Source organism: Portunus trituberculatus, chromosome 18, assembly GCF_017591435.1.
Source record: "Portunus trituberculatus isolate SZX2019 chromosome 18, ASM1759143v1, whole genome shotgun sequence".
In the NCBI taxonomy this organism is placed as follows: Eukaryota; Metazoa; Arthropoda; class Malacostraca; order Decapoda; family Portunidae; genus Portunus; species Portunus trituberculatus.
The window spans coordinates 20,658,486-20,670,985 of record NC_059272.1 but is presented as its reverse complement, the minus strand read 5'-3'; the positions used below and the strand labels follow the sequence as shown (position 1 = coordinate 20,670,985).

Below are 12,500 nucleotides of genomic sequence, written 5' to 3'. Positions count from 1 at the left end.
CACATGGTATATATATATATATATATATATATATATATATATATATATATATATATATATATATATATATATATATAAACACTAACTTAGACTAAATCAGTACTATTAAAGGCTTCATTTATATCTAACTTTTTTTTTTTTAAACACATAAGGGTGCTGTACAGTACATTTTTGGAAATAAAAACACTTGCATGATGCAACGGTCCCGTGGTACTTTTCCCTGTTCTTCTAAATTGTTGATACTGTTGATCTAGGGGCACCCATTTGCGCTGCAAAGACACTGTGAGCTATACCTGCCTCACACTTTTTATAAGCTCAAACTTATCTTTGAAAGGCCCCTTAAAGGGGCTATCACACTGGCTTATGATATGCAGAATGAGTAAAATCCACTCCAAATAGCTGGAACTTGCCCGGGATTAGCGGAGCAAAGTTGGGATGGCTTTATATCCATTCCGGTTCTACGTATGCTATCCCAATGAAAAAATAAAGATAATATATGTAATGAAAAACTTTTATTTAAACTAAAAAGAACGTGGCTAAATTTTTCATATTGGAACATTAAATAATATTTCATCAATACAGAAAGATAAAATATTCATATCATGTTGATAGTTTGGGCTCATGGCAACCACCCCCGACTCAAGAGTTGCTGTCGTGCACGTCTCAGTTCTTCTTTAGTTTCTTTGCAAATGCAATTCCAGAATGAAGCACAGGTTGAGGTATAAGCGGCATATGGTTTTGTTCTGGTTTGTTTTGATTAGGCTTGGTCTTAGTTGCTGGGCCGTTTGCCTAGCATAGCAAGAACGCGGACAGCTTGATAATGTTCATGGTTTCGTACCGAGAACCATGGCCCATGTTCCACGTATCATAGGCCAATGTGATACCCACTGGAACCCGGCTGGCAAGCTGGCAGCGGATTTGACCAGGTGGGTGTCGCACAAGATATGAATGTTGAATTAGTGAGTCAGTCAGTTGAACCTTGAGGATTGGGTATTAATTAACTGAGTTCGAATTGGCGATTATTCGAACTGCGAACGGTCGAATCACGAGGATCCCCTGTATAAACAAGCAACAAAGATAAATATGGCTTTCTTGATTTATGATCATAAGCAAGCCATTAATTTATGTGGTGGATACTATCATTATAATTTTATACCTTACCTAGTTTATGAAGGAAACTTGCAAGTATCATTCATTTTCAGACATAGATGACCATGTATGGCGGCTGCCAGTAGAGTTGGACGGCTGCTTGGAGTGGTGCAGACAGTTGGACAGTAGGTCGTGGTGGCCGTGCAGCAGAACAATCACCTCCACCACCACCACCATGTTCTGCAGACTCTCCTTCTCTTCCCTCCCCACACTGGGCCAGGTGGGTCAGGGTTGGGGAAGGTAAGGCTTATGGATGGGGAAGTCTTGAAAAGGCACAGGTGTGATCAAGGGAATAGGTTTAAGAGGATTTGGGATGTATGTATGAAATGAAAGAAATAAAGATTGTCTCGGAGACTGGCTCATCATAATGGATGAATTCCTACACGATCAAGTATCACACTTTGTAACAGTCAAGTCTGAAGAGAATCACAGACCTCATTCATAAGTTCATATTCAGTATAGCACCATAAGGCATTTGAGCCAAATACTTCAGTTAGGCAGGAAACCTGCAGTCGAATTCAGATGTCAAAAAGACAATGTGACCATGTGCTGGAAAGCATTACACATAAAACACCATTGACAAAGGACAGGTTCCTTCAACAGCCAGCTGTCTGGAACAGGGAGCTGACAATAGTGGGACTGGGTGAAGGGCTGTGGACACCTGTGTCCAGCAGTCCAAGCTCTGGCATCACTAGTGGCATCAGGTGGGCACTGGGCCTCCCCAAGCACTAGGCCTGGGAAAGTGATGGACAACACATAGTGACGGGGAATAATCAAGGATGACAATACTGGGTATACAGACACCTTCACAACAAACACGAAGGGTGCGATACACACAAACATGGCATTGACATTGTCTGTGACGGTTACAGTCTTCAGTAAGTGTCGCCTCTGGGAGGCGGAACAACACTCAAGTATTACAGCAGCTGGAGGGACACTGAAAGTGACAGTGAATCACCACACTCAGCACTCTGTGAAGGAGAATGCTGCAGCCGCTTATCATGGCAGGCCTTCAGGACGCTGCACAGGCCAAGGCTCATCACAGCTCTGCTGGTGGAGGTCAGCCTGGAGCTCCTGGTGGCTGGGTGTAACTCGTCCTTCACCATTATACAGGGAGAGAGGAATGTTGTGGAGTTTGTACCTAAATCATTCAGCATCGTGTCATATTTGCCAACATTTCTTTTATGAAAAATATAGTTAATAAAAATATATATATATGTATGGATCAAATAGCACAAAGAACATTGGCCAATATAAAGAACGTCCAGCGAGAGGTGCTAATCCCTAGTGACCGGCTCCGGAGCACTCACTCACACGCACACTAACACCAAAATCAACCCGGCACTAGCAGTAACAGCAACAACAACACAGTAGTCACAAAAAGGCACAATCCTGCCTCTTGGCTAAATGTCTGCAAACCATCAGGAAGTCTGAGGGCTATATCATAAAACAACATGCAACAACAAAACTTGCCCATCAGCAAAATTACAATGCAAGCAAACTTTTCTAAACCTGGCCAAATATATGAGGCCACAAAGAAAACTTGTGCAGGAGTCCCAGTGCAACTCACAGCTTGGCTGGCTCTTGCAGGAACAAAAAAAAAAAAAAAAAAAAAAAAAAAAAAAAAAAGACAAGTGTATGGAGCAATATCCATTGAACTATATACAGCACCACCTGGAAGGCAACAACCCGAACAGCACACGTGCAACACTCACACCCACATGGCTGAGGGTCACATATTACTATAGGAACATGGCGGGAAAAACTGATTTGCATGCATGTCTGTGACATACACCTGCTGGTCCTCACGCCCACAACCAGTGTTATTGTTTGCCTGGACATATGAGTCCCCACACGCCACCACTGTTCTTGGTTGAGGGTGTGTGTGAGTGGCCAGGGGTGAGGTGACGGGAGGCGGCCGTGTGCTGTACGGGTTGTACCTTACTAGACCGCCACTACGTGACTTGGGCGCAGTGTACATTGGTTTCTGGGACGGCAGTGTGGGCGGGACAAACTCGTGAGTCTGGGGCACTCCCAAGCAAGTATAATTATAATTAGGCTTGGTCTGGCAGTCAGAGGTTGAGGCTGGACTTCCATACCCTTGCTTCTCCCCTCCGACACCTGAGGACTGGTGGGATCGCCCGGGGAACTGGTAGGGATGGTGCCTCTGGTTAACGACTTGCGCCGGGCTGTATTTTGGTGCCAGAAATTGAGATGAGGTTGATGAGGCACAGGATACAGAGTCAGATGAAGTGGTAGTGGTGTCAGGTGGTAAGGTTGTCATGGACAGGGGGCTCTGGGATTGGGTAGTGACATGTGGGACTATTGTGGTAGGGGGTTCATAGCTTGAGGAACAGGGGAGTGGAGGGGAGGTGGGGCTCTCCAAGGATGAGGAGGACGTTGTGGAGGAAGCGGAGGAAGAAGAGCATGAGCTGGAGGTGGTGGCACCAGGTGATTCTGCTGGTGTGACTATGACAAGCGGCGGCCTGGGCTGTGTCTTGGCACAGCGGCCAGTGTGGCGGCAGTGGGCCCGGTGGTTGGGATCACCAAGAAGCTTCTCCAACTTCATTTTCTCTGAGGTTAGCCGTTGAATCTCTGTCTTCAGCCTCAAGTTGACATCCTCTACATTCTCGGATTCCTGTGAAGCATGAATAGAGTTATGAGTGTGGCTGCATGATGATGTTACAGCCTTGTGTACACTTTCAATGAGTGTCTACTTCATGGTGACATTCTATGTATTCTCTGATTCCTTTAAGTCATAAACACATACAAAAAGAGCTGAGTGTTGCAATATTTTTTGCAAACTTTCAATGATTGCCTACAGTTCATTGGCCCTAAATTTTTAGATGAGATCTTTGAATAATGAATAAATCAAAACAGTACATGTAAATCATAATATATGAACTAGAAATTACATGAATATTAAAGAATATTTTCAATATGGTTAACATTCATGAACTTTGATGGAATAAGTTAATACAATACAGTATATGTGTATAACGATATATTTATCTATTTTTTAATATGTTTTGCAAACCCATTCATTCTAGGATCACTAAGCAAAGCTAGCTTTGCCCAGACAGTGAATGAATTTGCAAATGAGCAACCCTGCCACGCCCTGGCTAAGTGAATCTTAACTCATGGAGTGAATGAATTAGTTAAAACAGGAGTAGGGTGAGTACAAAACACTGCCACGCCCTGTATAAGAAGTGCCCTGTTTAACATTTCTGTTCTCTTTTGGAATGAAGTTGTAAAATTAATGTTGTGATCCATATAACGTATCAGACAACTGTTGTTGTTGTTGTTGTTGTTGTTGTTGTTGTTGTTGTTGTTGTTGTTGTTGTTGTTGTTGTTGTTGTTGTTGTTGCTGCTGCTGCTGCTGCTGCTGCTGCTGCTAATTCTTCTTCTTCTTCTACTACTACTACTACTACTACTACTACTACTACTACTACTACCACCACTTATACGAACATCAAAACTTACCACCATGAGGAAATTCGTCTTCTCCTTTTTCTTGTTCCTGCACTTCGTGGCGGCAACCTTATTGCGCTCACGCCGCCGCCGTCGCCGCTCCTCGTCCTCCTCCGTCAGCTGTGGATCGAGGGGGCCAGGGATGTAAATACGTAGGGTAGTGTAGATGTAGTGCCTGCCCCAACTCCACACCTCCACCACAGCTCCACACTGCTATCACAGCTCCACCATTCATCCTATCATCGGCTCCATGACCGGGCGACATAACCAGGCGAGCAGCTCATCACCTTCACTCAGCCCTACGCGCCTTCATTGCAGCAAAAACAAAGAGGAAAATTGAATGCAAGGTGAATGGTTAGTCCCAGGCCGTCCAGTAACTCCCCAGGTGTGTGCGTGGGCGTGGGCGTGAGGCATGAGAAAATTAATGCCCAGTCAAATGTCATGTAACTGTGTGGGTGTGTGTGTGTGGGTGTTGGTGGGTGGAGTGCGGCGAATGGTGGTAGGGAGGGAGGGAGGAGTGAGGACAGGAAGAGAGTATGAGGTTTTGGGGGTAAGGAAAAAGAGGAGGAGGAGGCAAATGCTTAAGGAGAGAGAGAGAGAGAGAGAGAGAGAGAGAGAGAGAGAGAGAGAGAGAGAGAGAGAGAGAGAGAGAGAGGCGGGGGGATGACTAGAATAGTGGCCAGCAGGAGTATTGGAGAGGGAGTGAGAGGGAGCACTGGCCCTGAGATAAGGTGTACGAGAGGAGTCTCTATTTTGTTTGTTCCTTTTGTTTTATCTTCCCTCGAGACACAATATTATTTGATCTCCACACAACACGGCATCGCAGCCTCCGATCTAAGTGGCTACTTGAAATCGATGTTGGTTACACAGCGCAAAAATTCTGATAATCACTATGGTATATAAGTTGTCTTGCTTTGAGAATGACTCCTGGCACTGACACTCGACCTGGCTGTTGGCTTGTAGCAAACTAGAAATGTTACTGTACATACTTCACCGACAGCACTCTTATTTGTATTACGGTACTACATATAAAAAGCTGATCATGCCGTTTAAACTTTTACTAGTAATTTACATTTTAAGGAGCGGCAAGTGAGCGGCCTTTTTCTTCCTTTGCACTTAAGTTTGTCGACACCTTCGAGTATCTTGGACGCGTACTGACCAAGGACATGACTGGCAATGAAGTCATCAGGAAGCAGAGCAGACAACCCATGGTAATGGAGAACGCACTGCTCAGAAAATTCTCTTTCTGTACCAAGACGGTGAAGTTGGAGTTATTCAGGAGCAATAGTTACTCCTTGTACTGCAATTTGTTATTATTAGCTACCGAAATACCTAACTAAAAGTGTGCCATAATGACATCCTTAAAGGGCTGCTCGAGCTGACTATCATCTGAGGAGTCTTGGCAGCATATGTAGACATGCGGCGTTCACTATGATGGGTAGGATGGACATGCGGAATAACTCTATCATCAACTCCGTCAGGTACAGGTGTGCACATGCTCCAGTGTAGGAAGGGAGGGGAGGGGGATGGCATTCACCGAGTGACTGAGGCTACTCTGACCTATAATTGGGTCTGCAATATAGTAGTAGTTTTAATGTAGTGATTATGTCTCTTGTTCTAAGTTTCCTTTGTTCTGTACTATTGTAAGATATAATCTAATGGCGAAATGAAATCATCATCATCATATTATTATTATTATTATTATTATTATTGCCGTTATTATTACTACCATTATTATTATTATTATTATTATTATTATTATTATTATTATTATATTATCATTATTATTATTATTATTATTATCATTACGTAGATTCGTAGAAAATGAGGAGGAGGAGGAGGAGGAGAAGGATTTGCACCACAAGACCAGCACTCAAACACAGGCGACCGCAGCGTGTGTATTACATCGCGAGACCGGCTGACGGAACTCATAATTACAGATTAGTATTCTTTGCCTCAGCGAGCGGGAACGATATACTCGGCGACCATTATAGACAGTGCGGGGACGTCAGGATGTGTCACAGACCGCCGAGAACATCGCATCGTGGCCTTCAGCCTTATCTTGTCGTATCTGCGGCCCTCAGATATCGCCGCCTATCAGGACAGGTGTTGGAAGTGGCGGGGATGAGTCACGACGCACGTTACGAGATCTACCGAAGAGTCTAACGGCGGTGAGGTAAGTGCCACGAGGGACGGTGTGTAAGGAGAAGCACTGCGGTGGCTACAGCACATGTCAGGGAGGAGGTGGTATCAACTTGAAAATGAGAATAGCAAGAACAGTTGATCCGTCAGGTTTTACTGAAGTTTTTCTTAAAGCACAAGAAAGACAAGAGAGAATGCAGTATCTGATGTCTTAAGTCTAGAACAAAAAAAAGCAGTGAGATGCAAGGCGAGGGTGCCGCCGGTACTCACATCGTTGCTTACGTCTTTGAAGATTTTGGTTTCGTCGAGGAGGGACTCAGGAGTGTCGACGCCGGCAGCCTGAAGTTTGCTGCGAATCTGCAACTTGAGGCCTTCCTTGATGAGGGCTGATTTGGTGGCTTCCACAGTGTTGACAGGCGAGGGCAGATCGGGGGTGGAGGGAGGCGAGGCCCCAGCCAGGGGGCCGCCCATACCTGAGGTGCCGGGGGACCCGCCCACCAGGCCACCTTCTCCACAGCTGCCCATCGCCTCCGCCAAGTGTCGCATATCGCTTTGTTTCCTGCCGATGCTGCCGAATTCGTCTCCGGGGCTGCTCAAGTCACTGACGGGGCTCTGGAGCGCCCCGTTATCCAGCTGCAAAGACAAACCGAAATGATGATCACTCCCGCCCTGTCAATTCACGCGTCGTTCCCTGCCCCGCCCTGCCCCGCCCAGGATAGCAGCAAAGTAGCCGCACCCAACAATATCAGTCCTCTTAGGAATAAAAGTGATAAACCTTGTACGTGTCTGAATACACTGACGGCAACTGACAATATACGAGTACACCACCGCCTGTCTGACACGCGGAACGGGATGGAGGGACATACATGGATGGTTCACTCACCTCGCATTGGTATTGGGAGTAGGAGTGGGGGAGGGGTGGACTAGTCAGGTTGATGAGGGAGTTGAGGATCTCCGGCGTCTTGGGAGTGGTGCAGGAGCCCTCGGCCGCCGCAGGGGGTGGCGGCGTAAGATTCACGTTCAGGTACATGGTGTGTGCGGTGAGCCTGCAACAGATTCAGTGACTCCATTAATTATTTGGTCACTTAGTTATTTAATTCGTTCATCATCAGTTAACCAACAAATCAGTCCATCCGTCCGTCCGTTAGTCAGTCAGTCAGTAAATCTATTACACACACACACACACACACACACACACACACACACACACACACACACACACACACACAAAAAAAAAAAAAAAAATAAATAAATAAATAAATAAATAAATAAATAAATAAATAAATCTACACATGCTTAAAATTACCTACAGAAACTGGAGTATCCTAATAAAAGTAACGATTGAATGTACTATAATTAGGAAGAGGAAGGAAACCGCATACCGCAGTTATTTAGATGAAACATTATGGTAATGCATTAAACAAGACGGAGAACAAGACGGCGAGGGATAAACAATATTGATGAGAGAGAGAGAGAGAGAGAGAGAGAGAGAGAGAGAGAGAGAGAGAGAGAGAGAGAGAGAGAGGTTATAAATTGCATGTCAGAGATAATATGATGAGTGATTAATGCGAGCGAGAGCGCGCGCGCACACACACACACACACACACACACACACACACACACACACACACACACACATTCTCAATCTCCTTTAAAACATTCATTCTCTCTCTCTCTCTCTCTCTCTCTCTCTCTCTCTCTCTCTCTTACATCTAGACCGCACCCACTCCTTTGCCTCCCTTCTCCCCCTCCTCCCTCTTCCCTCCTCCTGCAGCCACCCTATCCCTCACCCCTCACCCTCACCCTTCACTGCCACGCTCACACTCACACCCCCAGCCTCCTGCCCTCAGCCGTCACGAGGTTTCTGCGAGTGTGGGGAGAGCGAAGAGACGAAGTGTGTGTGTGTGTGTGTGTGTGTGTGTGTGTGTGTGTGTGTGTGTGTGTGTGTGTGTGTGAAGGGAGTGGGAGGAGCGTGGGATATAGAGGATGTGGTAGGGGTTGAGGGTATGTGGGATGTGAAGGGAGCAGAAGAGGGATAGGGAGGGAGTAGGTGGTATGGGAAGGGTGTTTGTGTTTGTTAGCCTTAGGGAGTATGAGAGAAAGAGAGAGAGAGAGAGAGAGAGAGAGAGAGAGAGAGAGAGAGAGAGAGAGAAGAGAGAGGGAAAGGGAAGGAGGAAAGGAGAAACATAGGGGTAAAAACGTGGAAGATGACACACACACACACACACACACACACACACACACACACACACACACACACACACACACACACACACACACACACACACACACACACACCTCGCGGGCCAAGACACGTCGGCCCATCAGAGCCCTAAAATAATTCACCTTGGCCAGAGAAGCGTCAACAGCCCCTCCCTGCACACACACACACACACACACACACACACACACACACACACACACACACACACACACACACACACACACACGGGCAAGTATAAGCAAGTCATTTTCAGGAAGTGTTTTTCAACTCATCTTTGTTTTTGTTTTTGTTGTTGGTGGTGGTGGCGGCGGTGGTGGCGATGGTGGTGGAGATGAGTGGTTGATTAATGTATGGTGGAGATGATGAGTGATAGAGGAAGATTAAGATGCGTCATGTAGTAATGGTGATGCAAATATCTAATAACATAGCAGTGATGAGAGGTATTGTAGTAGTAGTAGTAGTAGTAGTAGTAGTAGTAGTAGTAGTAGTAGTAGTAGTAGTAGTAGTAGTAGTTGGAACAGTGGTGATGGTGGTAATACTAATGAAAATGGTGGTAATAATTGTTGCAATGATGGTGTAAATATTAATAAGGTGGTGGTGGTGGTGGTGGTGGCCTTGAAGAGGAGGGGGCGGGGGCAGGGAACAGGGAGGGGAAGGGCAGGTGTACCAAGCTGTCATGTGCCTGGTAATAACAGGTAAACACACAAGGTCATGCCAGCCGGCTTTACTAATGATTTCAACACCTCTTCCTCCTCTTCATCCTTCTCCTCTTCCTCCTCCTCCTTTTCCTTTAATCTGTCTTCATTTTGCTTCCCAGCTCTTATTTTCCTTTATTCTTTCTACTAATGTTTCTCTTCCCTTCCCCTTATTTTGCTTGTTTTCATCTTTTCTTCCTAACCTTCTCTTTAATTCAGTAATCTTCCTCAATCTCTTCCTTTTATTCTTTTCCCCTCATCAATTCCTCCTTACATTTGCCTTCCTTCTGTACCTCACCAGAGTTTTCCTTCTCTTCCTCATCCTATTGGACCTATTCCTTCTGACTTTTTTTCACGCCCTTGCCTCCTTCTGTTCTTGCTCTTTTGTTTTTCTTATTTTTCCTTCATCACTTTATTTTCCTTCTATGCGCTTATCCTTGTTGTTTCCCATTTCCTCCTGTGTTTTTTTTTCCCGTTTAGGTTTCAATCAACATCATTTATCATGTATTGTGTAGCTTATGGCTCCCCTAATATAATTGTTTTTCTTTCTCTCTTTCCTCTTCTTCCATTTCCTTTTTCCTCCTCATTTTTCCTCCACAAATTATCACGATTTTCAAACTTCCCTCTTTCTTCTAGTATCATTCATTTCTTTCCTTTCTATATCTTGTTTCGTTCTTTTTTTATCTTTTCTTTTGTAATGTTACTTTATAGATGTATGAACTGTATGTACGTCTCTCTCTCTCTCTCTCTCTCTCTCTCTCTCTTAGACCCTTTCATCATGATTCTCTCTTACCTCTCCCTCTTCATCCTCCCTCCTTCATTTCCCTCGTTTCTTTATCTATCCTCCCTCCCACTCATTTTCTCCTCTCAGTCCCTCACCTATCCTGTTACTTCTCCTCCTCCTCCTCCACCTACTCTTCCACCTCCACCACCTCCTCCTCTTCCTCCTCCTCCCTCACACAATTAATAACAATCAGCGTGACTCGTTAATGAGGACACAACTTCGTTAACCTCATTCCTCTCTCACTCCCATCTCTCTCCTCTCCTTCAACCCATCTCTTGTCAGTCACTTTTATTACTGCTATCCTCTCTCTCTCTCTCTCTCTCTCTCTCTCTCTCTCTCTCTCTCTCTCTCTCTCTCTCTCTCTCCATTAAGCCATCATTAATTTTCTTTCACTTGTTTAGTAGTTTTTTTTTCTTTCCCGAATTACTTTCTTCTTATCTTTCTCGTTTCCTCGTTTATCCATATTTTTTCATCATATTTCACTCTTCTTCATTATTTTTTCTTCTTTTTTTGCATATTCATTCATCTACTCGTTTCTCATACCCTTACCTCTCCATTTGCTTCTCATTTCTTGCTCGTTTTCTTTCATTCCCCAACCGTCTCTCTCTCTCTCTCTCTCTCTCTCTCTCTCTCTCTCTCTCTCTCTCTCTCTTTGTCATTTCTTCTCTCTTCTTTTCATTCTTCTCTCATTTATTTGTTATTCCTTTTCATGACATACTGTTCAGGGTTTATTTATTTTTTATTTATTTATTCGCAGTATTTTTTTTTCATTTTCATGTTATGTTCTAATATTTTCTTTGTTTAGGTTATATGCAAATGTATATGACCTCTCTCTCTCTCTCTCTCTCTCTCTCTCTCTCTCTCTCTCTCTCTCTCTCAGTTTATAATTTCAAGAGTTTTTTTTCTCTCTTTTTTATTTGTTTTTGAAGAATAATTTGTGAGAGATTTTTTTTTTCATTTTTCCTTTCTTTTGCATTTGGCTATTCTTAACCTTAAAAAAGAATGAAAAAAGAAGAAAAATACATATCTTAGTCAAAAGGAAGAAGGATTGAGGACTGCTGATGTATAATAAAGGCACAACATACACACGCCCTTATATATATATACGCAAGTGCTTCTAATATACGAGCAACATTCTGACAGGTGTTGGTATCATAAAAATCGAAAACTTGATGCTGTTGTGAAAATACAGGAATAATTTTGACATTTCTGTGTGTGTGTGTGTGTGTGTGTGTGTGTGTGTGTGTGTGTGTGTGTGTGTGTGTGTGTGTGTGTGTGTGTGTGTGTGTGTGTGTGTGTGTGTGTGTGTGTGTGTGTGTGTGTGTGCGTGCGGGCGTGCAGTGGGCGAGTGTGGGCGTGTGTTATGGTGGTGTGTGTAGGTTGACGCCACTTAAGGCAAAACGAGAACATGACAACAGCAACAGTGTGTGTGTGTGTGTGTGTGTGTGTGTGTGTGTGTGTGTGTGTGTGTGTGTGTGTGTGTGTGTGTGTCCGGAGAGAGAGAGAGAGAGAGAGAGAGAGAGAGAGAGAGAGAGAGAGAGAGAGACGGTAGCCAAAGCAGCAAGTCATGGGGTCGTGGTGAGCCTTGCAATGCCTCTTCCTTCCCGCCACGTATTTACCTGCCTACACATTTCATCACTCCCTAATTGACCTACTCTCTCTCTCTCTCTCTCTCTCTCTCTCTCTCTCTCTCTCTCTCTCTCTCTCTCTCTCTCAACCTTGCTTATTGAATACCCTCTTACGATTTTATCCCCTGCCATCTTCTTCCTCTTTAAAGAATTGACGTTTTCTTTCTTTTTTCGTCTGAGTACTTTATAAGGAGAGATGATTGTGTTTTTAAGTTTTTTTTCGTTTTATTTATTCTTTCTTTTTTTTCCCTCAAATGTGTTTATGTGTGTATGTAAATTTGCATATGTTTAAAAAAAATATGAAAAGTATTCCTTTGCTATTATCTTCAACTGTCATTATTACTCACTGTCATTATATTTTACTGTTTTTTTTATTGAAACTTCAATGTATTATTTTACATCATTTA

The 12,500-nt window shown here is 44.0% G+C and overlaps 1 protein-coding gene across 2 annotated transcripts in view; it reads right to left on the bottom strand.

The window, feature by feature from the left end:
* LOC123505463 (protein fosB-like) overlaps nucleotides 1–12,500 on the bottom strand; it is a 38,008-nt gene that overhangs the window by 1,737 nt on the left and 23,771 nt on the right. The window contains exons 2-5 of one of the 2 annotated variants that reach the window (XM_045256779.1): nucleotides 7,646–7,808; nucleotides 7,045–7,395; nucleotides 4,633–4,740; nucleotides 1,162–3,787 (exon numbers count right to left, since the gene is read on the bottom strand). In XM_045256779.1, the coding sequence (XP_045112714.1) occupies nucleotides 2,882–3,787; nucleotides 4,633–4,740; nucleotides 7,045–7,395; nucleotides 7,646–7,792 (1,512 nt within the window). In that variant the 5' untranslated portion in view covers nucleotides 7,793–7,808 and the 3' untranslated portion in view covers nucleotides 1,162–2,881. Of the gene's footprint in view, nucleotides 1–1,161; nucleotides 3,788–4,632; nucleotides 4,741–7,032; nucleotides 7,396–7,645; nucleotides 7,809–12,500 lie in introns of both variants that reach the window. The other variant, XM_045256778.1, reaches the window with a different exon arrangement.